The sequence below is a fragment of the Ammospiza caudacuta genome, chromosome 2 (genome assembly GCF_027887145.1).
Source record: "Ammospiza caudacuta isolate bAmmCau1 chromosome 2, bAmmCau1.pri, whole genome shotgun sequence".
In the NCBI taxonomy this organism is placed as follows: Eukaryota; Metazoa; Chordata; class Aves; order Passeriformes; family Passerellidae; genus Ammospiza; species Ammospiza caudacuta.
This window is the reverse complement of record NC_080594.1, coordinates 89664871-89685738: the sequence shown is the minus strand read 5'-3', so window position 1 is coordinate 89685738 and position 20868 is coordinate 89664871. Positions and strand designations below refer to the sequence as shown.

Here is a 20868-nt window from a genome sequence, read left to right as displayed (position 1 = left end):
TCTATTTCTTAGCACTGGCAGAACAGACCTGCCCTTTAGGAGCACCAAACTAATTGCCAAAATTAACAGTAATTGTTCCTCTTGTTTCTTTTCCTTGCTGGGAACTTTGCAGTCCTGGTAGTTTCCAGTTTCCATGTTCAGAAGCTTGGCCCTGATTCTACTCCAAAGAAATGTTTCAAATTATCCAAAGGGCTGTGAGCTCCATGGTTTCCAGGACAGCCTGTCTTCTGAGCACTTTAAGATGTTTTTTCCTCTGGTCTTTTTCCTCCAGACAGAACTTCCCATGTGTCTGAGCTTCAGTCTTTTCCATGCTGCCTTTGCAAACACCCTTGCTGCCCAGCTTTTGCCCTTACATTTCCCCACACTCAGTTTGTCCTCCCAGCATGTTGCAATGTTTTCAATCCCATCCAGACTTTTATGCAAGACTGCACGTGCTTTGTCAAAATCTCATTCCTTTTTATTTTTACCTCATCATAAGATCATAAGAGGTCTGTCCTCTCCACAATTCTGTGATGGTGGATGCTTCTGTCTCATTCCCACCTCACCCTCTGCTTAAGAGATTTTTCAGTGCGTGCCAAGAGTGGCTGCACCACAGAAGCTGCAGAGCAGGTACCTCAGGAAGAGGCAGCAAAACCCATCTTGTGCGTGTACTTACCATACACAGAGGTTTCTTTAGTTATACCAAACTTTTGCCTAGATTTTATTTCACCCAAATTCCTGTCAATTGCAATTATGGTTTCTCTTTAAGGCAGCTCTTTTGCTTTAAGTAGGCAAAACAAAGTGAAGGTGCTCTCCAAAATACCCTGGAGCAGCAAGATAAGACACTCAGGGAGTGTTTAGGCTTTGGCTATTTCCCTTGGGAGAAAGACATGATTTTTCCCCTCTTAGCAAACTTAAAACTGTGTCAAAGATCTTCATAGTTCAGGTGGTTTCACTGGAACTGGTGCTCAAGGGGAAGCTCTTCCAAAACAAGAACTAAGAATATGTTAATAGTGGCCAAGGTTATTTGCATTATCACAAGGGAATGGCTCACACATTTGGGGGGAAGCAGGGGTGGGTCAGAGAACGGCATCTAAATTACTTGTGTTTTGCCTTGTCTTGTTCAAAAGGAAATGTTCTTAAACCAGAAGTTTTTTATTCCTACCCTCACTGATTAAACCACTGCAGACTATTATCATCTCAGAATTAATTTCTCCTTCTTTCTTCCATGGAATCAATTCCAATGTAAACAGCTGCTGGGTAAAAGAGGTGGCATATGACCTTAAGCAGCTCCCTTCACCTTGAAGTTACTGCTGGTTATCTTCCCAAGCTCCATTTGCAGAGAAGCATGCCCTGGCATGTCAGGAGCTTAACTGCTTATTCTTTATTTTCATGCAGTAAGAGACTTGTTTGCTCAGTTACTCAGAGGGAAATTGCACACAAATCCAAGTTGAACATTTCATGACCTGGCGTGGCTCTAGAAGTACTCAAAATTTTAAGAACAAAGGAGTTACAGCAGGTTCCAATTCAGGAGATCTGTATCTCTGGCACCAGGAAGGCAGCAGCCTGACACCTGGAGGGTTTGTTCACTTAAAGCAAGCTGGGAAAGGGCTCCCTTGGTTAAATAAATGGGAGATATATTATGTTGCATACATAACCTTTATGCTAGAAGGAATATTAACTAAAATATACAGTTCTTACTCTTTTACTGGATGGATTCTGATAAACACCTGCTGCTGTAAATTGGTAGCAGTGCCGCTGAGATTTACAGTGCTAATGTCTGTTAATGGTTTCTGGCAATGGAAGGGTTCATTTTTACTTGGCTTCAGCTCAGATGAATATATGTAGTCACTGGGGCTTGCCTTACTGCTAATGAATGGAAACAGGCACCTTACAGGGACAGATAAATCATATCTAAGAATAGTAACATTCTTGTTCAGACCCATGCAAGAACACTGTTACAAAGGGATGGGTGCAGCATAAACAGCAGCTGCTCTTACACCTGATACCTGGTAACTCAAGAATGTAGACACTTTTCCAACTTTTTGCTATCCAGAGAATTTTCAAGTGGGTTGCACTGCATAACCCTGAAAACAGTTTCTATTCCCTGCTCCAATACAAACCCACGCTGCTGAGAAGCCAGGTTTCATCTGCAGTGAAGTTTCTGGTAACACAGGCTCTGCGTGCAGTAGATTTTGGCACAAAGACTGTGCCAAGTGGAGTCATGAACACACAAGTGCAGAAAATACAAGGGGAACAGAACAACAGCAGACAAATCTTGAAAAAAGCGTATTTATTTTAAAGTACAACCCAAAGTTGTATCTGTAAGAAATGCACATGGTATCTTGTTTCTTGCACAAGTCTTGGCTGTGTGCATTTCACTTCAACTTAAAAATGCATTCAGGTTTACAAATGTACAAACAGCATAAAGTGTATTACAGTCTCAACAGAATGCTCTTACATTCAGCCACTTTGCTCTTAAGGTTTTGTGTTGGTTTTGTTGGTATTTTTTGTTGATTTTTTTCCTTTTTTACATTCTCACAACCTGTGTTAACAAAGACAGCCTTATTTTAAAAAAATACTCTGCATTTTAGCACAAAGTGCCTTTTGATTTTAAATTAGAACTTGGAGGATAACAGTGGAAAAAATTTAAAAACCCAAACTTTTCATGAAAGTATTGCATGCCAGGATCATTTTAGAGTTCAAATTGTTTCCTAAATAAAGATGGCAGATGGTAAAATATGAAACCAGTGAAACTGTTCATATTTACAGGCTATAGCTGTAGTTGGGATTTGTGACCACACCCAGACATTTCCAAGCTTATCTGCAAACTCACACTACCATACTGCAGGACAGACTTTGAAAAGGAGCAAGTGATGAAAGCATGACTGATGGGGAGTGGGGCTGGGGAAGCAATGGCCTGAAAACGACGTTTCAAAAATTTGCATTCAGAATTGAGTCATGACCTGGGTAAGAGTTCTTTCTTTTTGCTTTAGTTTTCATGAGGATAGTGTGAATTTGACCAGGGATCTGAACTTCTTCTTCCAATCGTTGGGCTCCAAATTCTCCAAGGATTGTAGGTCTGTCCCATGTCTTCAGCAGGATTGGCAGCAGCGGCGGCAGCGGGCGGCGGCGGAGCAGCGGCGGAGTTCTCACTGCCCATGAGATCAATGCCTGACAAGGCGTTTGTTGGAGTGGTGAAGGGAAGGCCACTGTTGAGATTACTTGACCAAATGGAACTGCTGAATGGAGTGGTGGACCACAGGCCACTGGGGTTGCCCAGGATTGACTGCAGTAAAGACAGAGCAAGGAAAGTGGCGGTTTGGTAAGCCTCAATTTCCACCTTCCAGCCCCCCAAAAGAAAAGTATCTGAGCAGCACCATCAAGAAGCCTGCTCTGGAACCCCTTCCATCCTCACTGCAACACAGAGCTCTGAGCTGCCTTTACTACAGCTTGCCCAGAGGAGCCACACTGCTGCTGCAGCTGAGTGCTCTGGGAGCTGCACAGGCTTCAGGGCGCAGTCACATTGCAGCTGTCGAGCTGTTTTCATTCAGTGAGACATCCCCATACCAGAGCTAATTTAAGCACTAGGAGTGTTCAACACACAAGGGCCAGAACACTTATGCTTAAACAAACTAGTTAGAATGAGGTAGATAAACATGGTTCAAGATCCAAAAAATTTAAAAAAAAATCAAGTTGCAATGAAAGATAACAGCAAAGTCCTTTTTTCATCTTTTCGGCTGTTTGCAGATTTATCAGCCTGTAGTCAGACCTTGTCTGTTTTGGATGAATCTACTCGTGTTCAGTCCCACTGTACCTACTCCATATTCTCAGTATGTGCTTTTTCCCCACCCAGAATTTCTCCAGATGAAGGGAGAGGGGACAGGAGAACTGGCCAATTATCACTCAATTCCATAAAGTCTGTCCTGGCTCCAAGACACTTGGAAGTCTCTGACAAATGGTCATGGTGCAGATGCAAAGTTCCAGCACATCACAAATGCATCTGAGATATACAGGACAGGTACAGCAAGCCTAGAGAATATATGCAGGAACACAGGCCCAGGTTCTCTCAACTGTATTTTACTAAAGCCCAAACAGTAGCACACAGCAAGCAGAGGAACATGACCTGTGGTGGTGTGGTGGAAAGTGATACCAGGAAGCAGACAAAGATGGAGATGAGAAAGGTTAGCATAACTTACTGCTAATATTAGCACAGAACCTGCTACATGTAGGCTTCTGGCACTACATAACCCAGTGTCAACAGATTTAATGTACATAAGCTGTAAATTCAATTTGCAAATACACTGGAAACTTGATACACCCAAAAGGCAGCAGACTTGTTGAGTAAGTGCTGTTAGGTACAAGCATCCTTATGTTTGGATTTAGTGGCTGGAGATAGGGCACCCCTTCCCAAGATCTCTGCCCTTGGATAACACACACTAAAGGTTAATCAGTATCAGTGTACCCTGAATCTGAAGATTTAAACAAAAATCCCTTTAGGAAGGAAAACAAGTTAGAATCTGAAAATTTCTCACTTTTATATTTTTATTCTCTGCTCTGGAATGAAGAAGACAGGCTCAGTCTAATCATACCTGAAGCTGGCTGGATGCTAACATACCACAAAATTTGCTATACCAAGAGCTGGACAGGAGTTCTGAGCATTTCTTGGGGGCTAACCAGGCCAATGGAACCAGAACTCTACGATGCCACTGAGAAACTGGGCCAGACCAGGTCACAGTGTATTACTGTCACATAAATAAAGGGTTATATTTAAGCTATGCCAGCATTTAGACTACTAAGCCTACAGCATGAAACACTCGCTCTGCTGCTCAGAACCTCCCCTAACACACTAAAAGTCCACCCTATTTCCTGCTGCAGGCAAGAGGCAGGAACTATTTGCTCCTACTTGTCCCAAAAGTGTTTGGGAGATCATGATAGAAAGGTTTTCTCATAAATCAGAAGCAACCAGGAAAGGAGCAGCAGAGAAAAGCACCTACTAATGCCTTTCAAGGCTGGTGGAAGGAGGTACAAAATGGCTGGCAGGCAGAACTACACACAGAGAAACACAGGAATGGGGAGTAGGAGAATGTGGTTGGAAAGAAACCTGGGGAGGAGTACCAGCAAGGCAGCCAGGCTGAGGGGAAAAGCACAGAAGCAGAGTTGTTGTGCACACAAGGAGAAAGCAAGAGGAATAAGGAAGGAGAACAACCAAAATCAACTCTCCAGAAACCTTCCTAGAAAAAGGGTAACACAGGAGCCACTGCCTAAGTGCTGTTTGCAACAATGGCTTTGGCTCTTGTCCCAGAAGAGAGGAAGGGGCAGGGCCCTGGCCTGGTACCTGCTCTCTTATCAGGCACCTAGAGCAAGGAGGCTCAGTAACAGGAAAAGCCAAGCTTTCCTGTTCTGGCTTGCCATACCTACTTGAAAATACTCCTGTAATTTATAACAGCCTTGAGTATTTCAGCCAGTTTGCTGCTTGCTTCTTGTTTATTATGTGATCTTCTCCTTGAGTAAACTCCTAAAATATCTCCTCCCAAATCAAAGTACTTAAATGGAGTACCCGACACTTCTTCTATATCATTTGTCAGGCTTCCTTCTTGATGCTTCTTGAAGCACACTTCTAAATATTTTTCAGAAGCAGCTGGGAAATATGAGTTGAGAGCTAGAGAGCTTGTTCTGGTTGTCCTCAAGCTCTCCCTCTACCAAATGCTGAGAAACCTGCCCTCCATGTGGCCAAAATCCAAACATCTTTCCTTACATAGTTTCAGTGAGGTTCCAGCTCTGCCTGTAGCCACATGACAAGGATGGGATCTGCAAGCCTGTGTCCATAAGAAGCTGTGTGACCTTCTTTGGCTTCCCCTGTCCCTGCCTTCCCCCACTCCATCTGAGCTGCTCCCAGGTGAAGTAAACATTGCCTCTTACTCACTACAAAAACATTTTCAGAAGTCAACATGAAGAAGAATTTCAGCTGGCAGTGAAGACAGCTGTTGCAGCATAAGTTCTAGTCTGACACAAGGATGACAGTGCAGCACTACAATCAGTAAAGTTGGGGTTTTTCTCCTTTTGCTATACTCAAAATCTTCATCAAAATAAGTAGTCAGTTTAAAGACTTCACTTTGTCTTCAGTCCTTTAGTGTTTTTTCCTAAACTGAAAAGAATATATTTACGGTCTTTTAGATAGTTTTTTCTGGGACCTTTGGTTAATTTACAAACAGGTGCAATACTGCATTCAGAAAGCAGAATCAAAGTGTGGAAGTTGTCATATTTCCTATTTTCCAACTGTCCATCAAACATATGAAGTAACATATGCAGTGTCCAGCCATGGCACAGGAGCAAACCTGAAGGATGTGGGAGCAGAATACACTTTTGTAAGTGCTGCAAGGTGCTCTTGTGACAGATATTTTTATGGGAAGCAGTGTCCATGGATTCATCATTTGCAAGTGAGGAGACTAATAACTCTTTGTACAACAGCCATATCAACTTAAATACACCAAGATGAATATATGTAAATTCCTTCTTTTATTCTTCAGTTAATTTCTTTTAATCCCCAATTCCTCTGGATTAAATTATATGTCACATACAGAACAGGCTGGTAACAGTAATAAACCATTGTATTTGGATGGACTGAGTACTTACTGCAGTTGTATGAGTTGGGGAACTTGAGCTTGTTGGCCAGGAGGGTACAGAATCTGTAGCTGAAGGATCCCAGATGGATGATGGAACATTATTGAATTCATTCCAGTTTCTCTGAACATCCTGCCCATAAGCAGATCGAGCTAAACCAAGCTTGCTAAAAACCTCTAAAAATAAAATGAAGTTAAATAAGTACATTACTCTCCCTCTTTTTCAAAGAACAATACTTTTCACCATTATTTCCCATATTTTTCTAGCAGGTCCTGCTGCAGTGATATTAGAATGCAATACAAATATCATCTCATGTGACCAGCATCAGACAGGGACACAAAATTTGTCATTGCTATAGTGGGAAAAGAGCTGAACCCTTGCTGTGAGTAATTCAGTGCAGCCTAAGCACAGCAGCAGCACTCAGAGTCCTGGCAGTTCTCTGTGACTGCAGTGCTGCTTTGCCTTGTAGCACTCCCTTCCCAGGTGACTCCTGGGAAGAGGCAGCACTGGGAGTGCCCCAGCCCTGACTCCATCTCTGCTACGAGAAGGAAAAGGGAGCACCAGCAGTCATGGCTTGCCTGCTTCTCACACACAGAACTGATCCCAGGCCTTTTACTGGTGCCCTCAGAGCCACAGGTGCCAAGTGTTACTGATGAAGAAAGAACCCCACAGCAGCAGCAGCTGCCATTGTTTGCATTTCCAGCAGACAACAAGCTGTGGCAGTAAATAGCATTTTATCAGTAGACACTGATGCCACATCCAAAGTTTACTTTGCTTATCATCTTTTCGGCCACCTCAAAACACAGCACACGTGCCCAAGTACACAGAGCAACCACACCCTGCAATCTCAATGCCTGGCCACCTCCATTACACTTATGGAAATGTACCCAAATACTTAAGTACATTAATTAATTAATTGCTGGGTTTAGTATGCACCAGTTCATTGTGCAGCTAGATAAAAATACTGCAGGAAAATGCAAGAGAAAAGCAATATGAGGGCTGGGCCACTGCCTCAATTAAGAGAGCCATGGTTTTAAGTATATGTTTATTAAACATTAACATTTTTAAGTATATGTTTATGCTCAGGAAACCATAGGCCTATTGGCACATTTGTGGGACCTACAGTAAAGTTTTGGCGGAGGGATGGAGAGGAAGAAGACTGAGGAAATAACCCCCAAAACCCAGAAATTTTACTGCAGCAGAGAAACTCCAAACAAACCCAAGCATTCTCAGTCCATCAAACACTCTGTGAGATTTCATGAACTTTCTCTGAAGTGAAACTCAGAATATAACACCAAATTTTTAAGAAATGTTCCTACATAGTCTTCCCTTTTAGGAGTGAGGATGGAAACACTGTATTTAGACCAGTGGAATGAAGGCACAACATTTCTCTACCTGTATTTGAATATAGAAAAATATTTGAACAGGAGAACTCACCTCCAGTTAAGTTAAAAGAGTGCCCAAATGCAGAGAAGGAGTTAAGAGGTGTGAAATCAGGACTGCTGGGATTGCTGATAGGACTCCACAAACCCGAACTACATTTTATGGAGGAACAGGAAGGTAATACACAGCTTATTAACACAGTACTATTGACAATATGAACTTACTGATCTATATACAAAAGTATGTGTGTAAATATATTTAGCTATTATATTTATATATATCTATATAAAATATATAGTTAAACATAATAAATATTTAATGGTGATCAAGAGTTAGGAAATCGGTTTGGTTTTGTTTTAACAATAGATTTTGGTGATATACATTTTCCTGTGTATACACCCATCTTGGAGTAACACAATAATACAGACAGTGCTCTTTAATCTGTAGAATGAGTATCAAACAAACATGAGAGTAGCTCTTTTGATCAGTTGTTCAGAAAACTCAGGGAGCCCAAGGTTTTTTTCTCAAGCAGATAAAATTTACAGTGACTTGGAAGGGATACAAATACACCCATGAACAAGCTTCTTAAAAGCAACAGCTGAGTTAACTGAAACCAGTGCTAAACATCCACCAAAACAAACAAAACTCCAATGCACAAACCACACTCAAAGTAATTCCTTTACATATGGAAACTTGAATTCAAATCTCTTTCCTACTCCAGAAAGGTTAAAGGTTACTGCTTTTCACAACTAACTGCCAAAATGTCAGAAGAGACATGTGCCTCAGAGAATGTGACTGAGTGCAGCTCTGCCCTGCTCCTCCTGAAAGCACAAAGCTCACTGACAGTTCTGGTCTCTATGTTAAAGCAGAAGTGAAAGGCTTTGCTGCACAGCAAGGTACTCTGCCTGTCACACTTCAAATGACCTTGGTACACACTCCTCAGCACTGAGAGAGCCAAGCTGATTTCTCATTGTGTGGATGCCCAAGAACAGAATGTTGAGTTACTTGGAATGAGGAGGAAAAAGCTCCCATCACATCCAGAACATCTTTCTACTTTTAAGTCACTTGCAACTCCTAAACTTTTCTGCAAGGTGAGAGATGATGTGCCTAGACTTTAAAAATAGTTTAAAAAAAGCCTAACCAGAATGAATTATGTCAGTCCCTTCAAAATACCATTAATACTCAATCTTCTTTTCTAGTGGTCCAGGTATTTGCCTAGAGAATACAAAAATTACCTGTCAGAGCCATCACTGTCAGCAACTGTGTGGGAAATGCTGATATTGCTGGAAACATCTGTCTTGCTTGGAGAAACCTTTGGTAAACCACTGCCACCTGTGAGAATATATATGTAAAAAATGAGTAAAATAAACCTCAGCAAAATAACAGATTATTCATGAAATATTTGGAATTATTAAGAACTTCAAACTGGTTCTAGTACCTGGACTTTTGTCGTAACCTGCAGCTACAGCAGCAAAAGTGGGGTTTCCATTCCTGCCTGGAAGAGAAGCTGCCTTTGCCAGCTTATGTTTGGTACCATTAGGCTGCTTGTTTTTTGTTTCACTAAAATGAGAAAGAAACAAACAAAAAAGAGGGTATAAAAGAGTAAGGTTTTGGACTTCAGCAGTTTGATTTAAAAAGTAGCAATTAAGCTAGCTTTTTAAGCAATTAAGCAATTAACATTCAAGAAAATGTTTATAACAGCTGAAAAGTTTCATGTAATTCAGGGGAATTGCAGTGGAATCATATTGTTAATCCTGAGGTGGTTAGGAGAGCAGCAGCTGCTCCTAGTATGGGTCAGGGGCTAGGGTCTACTATGTGGTAAGAATGTGCTTGGTGTGCCATTGAGAGTTAGATGTTTTCTTGTAGGTAGAGGCTCAGCAGGAGCACAAAGACATAGGCTTGGAGTATCGCTACTGCTACCTCTAGGATGGTTAGTAAGAAGAGAACTAGTAGGGTTAGCAGTGAAACTGCTGGTATTGTGGAAAATAGGGCTGTTGTGGCTGTAGAGATGAGTTGGATCATAAACTAGAGAACAAATTTTTCCAATTTACAATGTTTCACAGCAAGGCAAGATATGCACAGTGGTGTATCTGCAGAAAAGCAGTTTCCATGGGAAGAGGAAATGGGGAATAGGAAGATGCCCTCTGTGAAGCACAGCTCCACAAGCGCTCAGTGCCTGGGAAATCAGTAGGAGGCAGGATGTGGACTCACTTGCTGCAGCTGCTGTTGACAATGCTGCTGTAAGTGCCTCCCCGTGGCCCGAAAGCAAAGGGTGTGGCAGGAGGAGGGGGGGATGGAGAGGCGGGCGTTGGAGAGGGCTGCCGCTGCTTCAGGAAGGCGTCTGCGTTCAGGGTTTGCAGAGACAGCTTGTACAGGTTGTCTGTGGCTATAAAGAGAAACACAAAACATCTTCCTGTAGGATTTACACTACAGCAAAGGCTTCTCAAACTTCTGCTATCCCTTCTGGTCAAATGGAGGAATCATGAGAAAGGCTGTTTGCTCCCAGTGATGGAAGCAGCAGCTCCTTCTCTGTGTTCACCTATGGTTATTTAAGTCCGCTGTTTATTTTCAGAGAGACTGATTTGCAACACAAACAGCCAGGAGGAGGTGAGTTGGTTCCCACACAAGGGATTTACAATGCAACCACAAAAATTGTAACAATGTCCCAATAACCATTGCATTAAGGTGTTTTTAGTGTTCCCTCTCAAGGAAAAATAATCTAATTAGTTCCAAATTTGGCTGGAGCAGATCTGACCAAGCAAAACTTCATCTACTGTAGAAAATACTTTTTTTGAGCAGTAATTATAATTTTCTCAATTTCTCCAGCAGCTTCTGAATCCTGTTCATCACTGGAGAGCTGTAGAATGACCTGTGTTCTGCCCACGCCATTGTCAAACCTCCCAAATCATAACAGATGCTACCAATATGGGGCCTATAGCAGAAAAATGGAGCTGCAGTGAAAAGGAGACAGGAAGATCTATAAACAGATCAAGCCTATCTACAGATATTAATTGCAGAACACTCATTCTGCCATTGTCTGGTGATTACTTACAGCTGCCAGCTTTGTGGAGAGGCACAGAGTCCCACTCTGGTGGTGGAGAATCCTTTTCCCCTTCTGAGCTGCTGGTGTTTCCTAGCTCCTGTGCAGAACCACTGGGGAGAAATTTTGCTAATACTGATGGCCTGTTCTCCATTAACTTACTGCTTGGACCTATTAAAACAAAAGAAAACAAGTGTGTGGATAATAAACTGGGTAGCTTTCTTCTCACACCAGACTTAGAATTAAGCACTCAAGAGGGGTTACAGACAATGATATAAAACTCTTGAGGTATTTACAAAAATCAGCTTCACATTACCTCTTGTTTTGGGAAGGTTTCTTGATTTAGAGCTACTTGACAAAAGGTGTGGTGTGGAGATCTTGGATGGAAAGGTTTTGCGCTGCTTGTTTTCCAGTGGGGGAGTATAAGACAATTCCAAGGGACTAAAAGAAAACAGAAATTATTTTATTTCAAAGCTCTGAAGTACTGAAAAGCACTTTTATATACACACACACACATATATGACCCACACTGCTCCACATGCTGTATTAGGCTCACTCACGCTCCAGAAGCAGCTTTCACCCTGGAGCTCCAGGATCACAAAACCCATTTGATTGTACAGAGGCAAGAAGAAATGGCAGCTGCCCAGTTTCTACTCTATCCCTACACACCCCTGTCAGATCCCATGCTCCTAATACACTATTAACCTAAACACACAGGATTGGTTTTTTAATCAATAATATAAATCTACTTAAATGTACCACCAAATTCAATTGGCTGTATATTGCTCCTTTTCTCCAGGTATTTGATTCTGTCTCTCAAACCTTCTAGGGAGGAACTATTTTCCCTGTTTCTTGCAGAAGAATTCCAAGCCAGCTGTCATTGTGGCCTTTGAAAACTGTCACACATAATGAACTTGTGAGTTATAAGATAAAGCGAAGTACATAATAGTAAGAATAAATAAGGAGTAGACTTTGCCAGGCAATGTTTTCAGAAATATTTTGAAGAACATTAATTTCTTCTAACTGTAAACTCAGTCTACTGTTAATTACAGTAGGAAAAACACAGTTGATATACCATACCCTCATTTGGTAAAGTTTACTCTTGTGGCACTTGGATACCAATCTGATTTCACAACACTATTTTGGAATGAACTAGCTATAGTAAGACTAAGATTCTTCATGTTTCCCCCTATCTGTGCTCTGCAATCAACCACATGCCAGTAAGGGACTGGCAGTGGCAGCAGCCTCCTTTAAGAAAGCATCCAAGACTGACCTTACTCTACGACATGAAAAAGGAAACTGAGGCTGCAGTTTCCCAAGGGCAGCTAAAGGCACTCACGTTAATGCTGGCTCAGTGTGCTGCCCCTAGAATCATTAACCTCACTTTTTGTATGCAATACCTGTTATAAAAACCTTAACATTGCTTTGCCTGCCTTTCATTGCTGGATTTAGCTCTCACTTATGTGCTGTGTTTCCATTAAGTAATTTATTATGTACAAGCTTCAGATGCTCCCTGACATCAAGAAGGAAAAGGAAGCTGTTTAAAGGTACCTGTTGTTGGCATTTGCCAAACTGGCAGCTACAACAGTCAAATACAGATATTTTTATCAACCCATCTTCCCTTTATACACGATACCTTCCCTACTAGACAGCCTTCATTATGCTTACCTGGTTTTCACATCTACAGGGATTTCTTTCTTGATACTTGTAAGCACTTTTTTGGTTTTCTGTTTTACTGGGACTATTTCATTTTCAGGTTTTTCTGCTGTAACTTTTCCCTTTTGTTTCTCAGGTTCCTACAAAAGATAAAATGACACATTAATAGTCATGAAAAGCAAAGTCCCTCTTGCATCATAACAAAGAGGGCAGAGGAAAGAATGCTGTTGGAAAACATAAGAATTTTTGGAGTATTAAAAGTATTTTTTCATAACTTAATGAGTTTGCCTATAAAATATAGTTTCTATTTTTTCTATTTAGAGAAGCAGAAATAGAAATAACAAATTAATGAGCTTCAAGGAGATCTGATGTTTGCAAATACACAGCTCCCCTGGCCACGGCCTACAGGTCTATTTAATATGATGCTATCTCTGTACTGAGACCTTTACTGCATCTCCTGCCTGCAGTCCAGGCCACCTAAAACACACTCTTCAACAAAGCAAATAATATGAGAAACTTCACCATTACATTTATTATTTTCTTTAATCACACTTCTAAGACTGCCTAAATACAAGTATAGTCTCAAATAGCCATCCTGAAAATATCAACAGTAACTTTCAAGTGACAACTTACTCAACTGTAACCTTTAAAATATATCCCATGGATTTCTTTTTTCCCCACAGCTATAATCCTTGTCTTTTACAAAGTTCAAATTTAAGATATTAAAATTTAGGATTGGTTTTCTTCCCTTTGGCATTGCCTCTTCTTTGTCAGAGTTTCCTTTAGGACAAAATATCTATGACAATCCAACCACTACACAAACTTTAGACATTAGTTTATTACCTTGGAGCATGTGAGCTGAATAAGTTAAGCAAAGCTAGGGGTATTGTATAAGGTAATTAAGTTAACTATGTGCTGACAAGTTACCACCATTGATCTGAGCCTTTCTAACTGGCAAAAGGCATGATTTAGCATGCACCTTAATTGCTGAATGAAATTAGCATCCACACTTTGGCATTTTATTCTGCAAATAGAAGAGGCCAGGAGATAATCACCACAATGCTGCTGACAGCTGCTGGCTAATTCATGCCACAGTCACCTGGGCATTTTTAGTCCTGAGACTACAGGACTCAAGCATGTTCTCTGAACTCAGAGGTGCAGATTTGATACAGTGAAGGCAAGAATAGGGAAATGTTCTTTTTAATTACCATTCTTCCTTTATTAGGTATTATATGAGGATGTTGTGGGGGAGAGAAACCGTGTTCCTACTCCAATGGGTGACACACATTTTCTCAGCAGTGCCATACCTCTTTGAGAAGTGGCTCTGTATCTGGGTTGGAGGTTTCTGTTGTGGTTGAAGAACTGTCATCATCTGCCAAGGAATCCTTCAACTCATCCTCCTGTTGCTTTCCTTTCCCTCTTCTGTCCTTTTCTTCCCGCTTCTTCTGTGGCTTAGCCTTGCGCTGAATCGTTTTCCCTTTTCCTAGAAAGATAAGGATGCTTCAGATGCTCAGCAGCAGTGCTCGGAGACAGGAGAGTTCCCTTCATCTCAGAGGCTGCCCCACATGATTAAGCCTCTGAATTTTGTTGCCTGTTATGACACACCAACCACTTTTGCTCCTGTGCACCAAATGTGAGCAAGAGAAGAACCCTAATGACCACCACATTTATGCTCCTGAGCTGTGTCCCTATTGCCTCTCCGTGGATGTGGGCACATGGTTGCCTATAATTTCTTTCTGCTCTGCTCCTGGCATTCCTTTTAAACACCATAGAATCCAATTTGACAGTTTAACCACATAACATTAGATTTAAGCATAAATTTCTGAGGATGGCAAAAGCTCTATCATCCAAACAAATGAAGAACAGAAATGATCAGCATGCTTGTCAGTTGGAAAAAAACAAACAAAACACAAAGCAACTTGAAATAAGACTAGTGTGGATGAGAAAAATCACTAACAGTATTTGTCTAGCAAAGAGGTAAAAAACCCAAATGACCAAAACCTGAAAATCTCACACCCAAGTATACTTTCTCCTCCTAACATATTTTATTCCTTCAGAGTGGACTATTTTCAATACAAAGCAACTGTGCATGTGTGTGCAGTCTTCATGAGCTTACCACTGCCTGCTGCTGTACTCTCACAGGATTTGAGCTTTCACAACAGTCTTATGTCTTACCAGCTGTAGTATGTGCCTTTACTCATAGGATCCTTCTTGAGATACTGCTCTTCAAAATAAGCACTCTCATTTATGAGCCACACAGTGCCTGCATACAGCCTCCTGGATGGATTTAACTGTTTACTCAGATAAAGACTCAAGGAACCTGCGATCAATATCTGGATTCTGCCCCTTTTGGAATTTATAGTAGCTCAAGCTAGAATTGAAAGTGGAAGCACCCTGACAGCTGTTATATATCATTTGGCAAAATGGTTAAATTTGTACCAAACCAGAAATTTGCCTTCAGTATTTTGGCAAATACCAGATACATATCCTTCAAACTTTGTTTTTTAAGACATAAGTATCAGTGTTTCCAGTATCTAGGACAACAAAAATATTAGAGATAAAAATATTCTTTTTAGCTTGAATGCAAATAGATATGTAAATACAAGTAGATCTTCCTAGGAACATTTTTTCAAGGTTGGCTTCCAGCATATTGGGGGCATTTTGGCTGGGCCTCAGAAGGTCTCATTCCAAAATTTGCTTGAAATGTAGCCTACATTTAGCAGTGCTAAACAGTTTAATGTTCATAATTAGAAAATCTATGTAAAATGCTATCATGACATTAAAATGTAACATAAAGCAGCTGTATCACAAAAATATAACACAGCCTCCACTGCAGTCTGCTAGGATCCAAGTTTTAGGAAGCTGAAACAGAAGACTGTATAAGACAGCAATTCTGCACAGGGTCTTATGAGAGACAGTTTTAGTCCAGAAGCTGCTGCTTCTGCAAAAGTTTGTGATTAGCTCTAAATACTTATCTAAAGACAAATACCCATGTCTGTATGTAGGTGCAGATACATTACAGAACTCCCCCTATGGTTTTATGTTTTTACATTTTAAAGAGGACAAATGGGAATAGACACACTACATTATCTGGAGTGGGAAAAAGCTTATGAATTCAAACCTGGTGATCTCCACATACTGCATGCAGCTGCATCACAAAAAGCTCTCAAGACCAAGAGCTGCTTCCTTCTTAAGGGGAGCTAGAAATGGAAGATGCACTCCAAAGTGCTTTCAGGCATTCAGTACATGGATTGGACCAGTCCACTGCACACCCATGTTGTATGTTCATATTGTAATCCTTGAGAATGTTGCATCCTCACTACCAGACACTTTGCTTTCCAGAGCTCCTACATTCCACTGTTTGCCATTATGGACACCATCCATGAAACCTCCCTAACATCACATCACCTCCTGGAGTCCTATTTAGCCTTTATGGAATGAATATCTGACAAACTGATGGCAGTTCTCTTAATTCTCCCAACCATCTATCACTGAAAACTAAAAACATAACAGCCCAGAAACAGAGTAGTATAGTTCAGTGTGACACCAAAACCTCTCACCATTTCAGTCTCCACTTTGAAAGTCCAAATACATCCTAACATCCACTCTGAACTAATTAAGAACTTTCTACTCATTACCAGCCAACAGAGTGAAGCCTTTGTCTTTGGTGAGGCACAATCTTACAGATGTTGCAGTATTTATATGCCTTCTCATGACTAATTTTCTTAACTTTATCTCTAATAAGCAACACAGTGCCATTTCTGTACAAGTGTTGGTAGCAAAAAATGAAAAATTGTTTAGAAATAAACACATTAACACTAAATGATGACAACTCTGGGATGCAATTGAAATTGCTAATGCAAAAATCATAATTAGAAATCCTATTTCAAGAAGTGTTCATAAAAAGGCAATAACTGACATAATTTCAAAAGTCTAAACATATCTAATGTATGAAATTCAATTCATTATTTTAAGTACTACACAACTGGAAACACGGATAAACAAGTCCAACTCAACTCTAGCCTCATCCAAAAATGAATGTAATGTATAGACACAGGTGCCTTATATTAATTTGCTGACCACCTGACATCAAGGATTTTCTACAACTACAAGTCTGGACATGAAGAATTCCATTCCCAAACAATACCACAGGGGCTATTTACCCATCTCTCCCTCTCTTCCCCTCCTCCCTTTCTCCCTGCCTCACTTTTCATAATACACTAGGACAACTTCCTTTTCCCTTCCTCAACCCTGAGCTCCAAGCCCACATGATGGAGGTAGGAGGGACAGATGCCAACCCAAAGGTAAAAGAGTAGCACCAAAAAACATTTTTCTTTTTCAGAGAATCAGGTGTCTAGATATTCACACCTGCTTTCATCAAAACATGCCACCATTTTTACAGGAAGAATGACAAGCCAGCACTGCACAGTGAACTTCACTGCCATAAGGTAACAGAAGTGTTCAAGACACAGGCACACAGCACAGGCAGGGAACCACAGAGAAGCACTCCCTTCCCACACCAGGAAAACAAGACCTTTACAATTGTTTAAATCTTGTCCTGTAGTTTACACAGGGAGTCATCCCATTAAAACAGAATTGCATTACCTTTGCTTTTTGCTAGTGGAGATGGGGGCTGTTCTGTAAACACATCAGGGGAAGGGGATTCTGGGTGGTCAAAGTCTTTTTCCATAGTTTCTATGAGCCCAGTGAGATCTGAATCCTCCGAGCTGTGCCTCCTGCTGCTGGCACACTCGCCCTGAGGCGCGCTGAGGAGCGGGAGCTGCGGCAAAGCACTTTCAGTCTGCTGCTCTTGCTGCTGGGGCCCGGCTGCTGGGGGCTGCTGGAGGGGCTGCTCTGCCAAGGCTGGTGCCTGCTGCTGCATCAGCTGCTGGTTCTGCCTCGTCCCCTTGGCTCTTTTGCCCGCGGCATGAGTCTGAGCTGTGGCACCTGAATCCAAGGTAAAGGGGCCCGTTCTGTTTACTGACTGCATGGAAGCTGCTTGTGCTGAAGTCCTGTTAGGTATACTTGAATTGGTTTTGGATTTGATGTTTTCAACATCAGGTGCACTTCTATTGCTGTGAAGGTGTGCTGTTGCATTGCATTGCTTATGATTCCCTGCACCGGATCGCGAAGACGAACTGCCTGCTCCATAAATTCCTCTGGACGAACTGTGATTAGAATCCGATCCAAGTGTATTCAAGCTGGAAGAGTAACACATGTTTAAACATACTTTGCACTGTTTCCATTCTTCACCAAGAAAAGAGAATCACTATATCCAAAAGAAGCCTTGAACTAATACTATTCTTGGCATATAACCAGCAAAAATGCCTAAAACTGGTTTGGCTAGTCAGTTAGCTTTACCATTTTCCATCCACTCGCCTGCTGTACACAGGAACAAAACCACAGCAAAATGAATGTTGATATATATGATGGAGGCAACACTGAAAGGAGATGATCTTGACTTAAGACACCTAAGGTAGGAACTTCTGGCCTGCAATTTCTTTGCAGTCTATACAGGTCATTTTTGAGAATATTAACAGGAAACTTGGAAGGGTTTGGTTTTTGATGGATTTATTTTTTTCCTTCCCTTTTTTTCCCCCAAAAGAAGAATATTCCTCACAATCACAAAGTTCATCTTTTCATCCAAGCCATCTTTTTACAAGCAACTGTGGGGATATCTTTTATTCATTCACCTGTTCTACAGAGCAGTATTACTTTCTAACTGACCTGGTAACGAAAGAAGCAAAAAAATAAATGGCAAAAGCACCATAAGAAGCCCAAACATTTACTTACTTTCCATCAGATGAAATTCCAACTATTCTCCTGAGATCAAGTGGCCTTCCCATATCAAAGGGAGGATTTGAGGCCTCAAAGGACAAGCGTCTTCTAAATGGCTCCCAAATTCCTTGAGCTTCTAGATAGGCTGTTCCAATTACCAAGAGAAAGAGTACACTGCAGAGAAGAAAGGTATTTAAGGATTTATTTCTTAGTTTTGAGCACTTCAAAACTAATGACTAATCACACAGGACAAAAAGTTTGTATCCTGTACTGAAAATACTGCAAAATTTATCCAAACCACAATTTTTTTTCTGATAGAAACATAACATACACAAGACTGGCATGATAAGCAAATCACCAGCACTGAGAATGGGAGCTAGATGCAAGCCTGACATCCAGTTGCCAAGTGCATTAATCCAAAAGAAAAAAAGCTGGACTTCAAAACCTGGAGCCACAAGCATGTAACTATTCAAAGTAACAGTGATTTAGGGAAAGCAAAAATAAACATCACCTTATCAAATTAAAAAACATGGACTATATAAACTCCTAGTGTTCACTGCTAGAAATTAAGGACAGCTTTGCAGTGACATGGAAGAGTTATTTTAGTGGCAACTAGCAAACACATACACGATGGCATCCTAAAAGTTAAAGGCAGTTTATGCACAGGAATTTTAGAATATTATAAAATATATTAGGACTCTTGTCTAGTTTGCTGCTAAGAAGGATTTTTGTATTTTTAGGAAAAAGACATAGTAAGGAAGAGATTAGTATTCTCTCTTCTTTGTAAAGTCTAATTAACAAATACAGCACATATAAAATTATCCAAGCAAACTACACTTATGAGCTGACAAACATTACTCTGTCAAAGTATTAAAACCAAACTAAAATTCAATTAAAACCAAATTCAGCCTATACAATTCTAGCACATATACAGAAGAAAACCACATAAGTACTCACTCAGCACTTTTAAGTAATGCAGTGTTAGTGATGACACAAAATTTCCTAAGTAACAGAAATTTTCCTCTTACTTTGGAAAATGCAATTTCCTCACTAAACACTGCATTACTTAGCAAAGTGCTGAAGAGTCAAAAAAGAAAATGAAGTGGGTTGTAACTTTATCTTCTCTATTTTTTTGTCAATCCCTACAATGAAAGACAGCCTAAGTGAACATTCACAAAATGGAAGGGCCAGTAACTTACTGTGGGGAAAAAAAAGGAATATGACATGTATGTGATAATGCTTTGGATTTGCAGCATACAGAAAGACCACTTTTTCTGCACAGGCATCTACAGCACCAATACATTTCACACTAAGATATAAAAACTCCTACTGATAAGTTTCCATGCTAGGGTTTTCTCTGCACAAAAGCAGTGGGGTAAAGTGTTTCACATCCAAGAGCTGAGCAGGGACACAAGGTTTATAACTCTTGATTTCAAATAAAGATAGGTACAGGTTAGACTGTGAAAATGATGGCATTTTCAACTCATATTTCAACAAAGTATAATTAGCACATGTCTGTTTGCTGAGGAAAAACGTGCATTAATATCCTACTATGTAACCTGTGAGTGTGCAGTGTTGCAAACAATGTCCTTCAGGTTCTCAGAAATCCCATTATTAGTATCACCAGTTGTCTGTCACATTACAAATGGCAGCAAAGTTAAATTCATCCAAGGCATCTGCTAAGCTTATTACAGTCACTGCCTTATATCTCTCTAAAGCACAATACTCCAGAGAAGGATGCTTACATTTCTACAGGAATTCACTGCTATCAGTGCTTTAATACCTAAATATGTCTCAAGTTTGGCTTACTTATCAAAACTCCTACAGATTATCAGGGCTAAGAGGAGTACATATTTCACCCAAGGAAATAGGTTCAAACAAGAAGTGTATTATTTTATCCTTGGTTTGAAAGTCAGTACTCCTTTGCCTTAAACAGTTCACACTAAATCTATAGGAGTGTTTATGAATTTGATCTCCTTTTACCTTATTTTAGTGTACCACAATTAGAGCATGTGCTGAATACCCATGTGTTTCTGTGTAACCCATATTGGAGCAGTGGCAGCTTGTGCCCATACATCAGTAAGAACAAACACACACACAACCTCATTATTCCTGAGATGATTATGTACAGTGCCAGTTCCCAGTTGGGCCTGGGCAGTGCTTCAGCACATGTTGCCAACATGTGATATGGAAGCGATGCATTCAAGATAAATACAAATTCAGAGCCTCCCGCAGTGATGAATTTTAATTCACGTATAACTCTGGAAGCAGTGAAATCTGGTGTAAACCTGGAAACAACATAAAGCACATCAGAACTTTTCATAGGAACGGCACAAAAGTTTGAGGCAATTTTTACAACTCATAAATTATAAACTAAAAAACCTGTAATTCAGCTCCATTGATTAGCC

At 40.6% G+C, this 20868-nt stretch overlaps 1 protein-coding gene across 1 annotated transcript in view; it reads right to left on the bottom strand.

Annotated features, from left to right (window-relative positions):
• Positions 1 to 2272: 2272 nt before the first annotated feature.
• TMEM131 (transmembrane protein 131) overlaps positions 2273 to 20868 on the bottom strand; it is a 93702-nt gene continuing 75106 nt past the window's right edge. Inside the window, exons 29-41 of the mRNA XM_058823222.1 lie at positions 20563 to 20748; positions 18476 to 18634; positions 17288 to 17883; positions 13990 to 14165; positions 12695 to 12822; positions 11343 to 11467; positions 11039 to 11197; positions 10198 to 10372; positions 9425 to 9546; positions 9222 to 9318; positions 8041 to 8138; positions 6616 to 6779; positions 2273 to 3268 (exon numbers count right to left, since the gene is read on the bottom strand). Of these exons, the coding sequence (XP_058679205.1) occupies positions 2972 to 3268; positions 6616 to 6779; positions 8041 to 8138; positions 9222 to 9318; positions 9425 to 9546; positions 10198 to 10372; positions 11039 to 11197; positions 11343 to 11467; positions 12695 to 12822; positions 13990 to 14165; positions 17288 to 17883; positions 18476 to 18634; positions 20563 to 20748 (2482 nt within the window). The 3' untranslated portion in view covers positions 2273 to 2971. The remainder of the gene's footprint in view (positions 3269 to 6615; positions 6780 to 8040; positions 8139 to 9221; positions 9319 to 9424; positions 9547 to 10197; positions 10373 to 11038; positions 11198 to 11342; positions 11468 to 12694; positions 12823 to 13989; positions 14166 to 17287; positions 17884 to 18475; positions 18635 to 20562; positions 20749 to 20868) is intronic.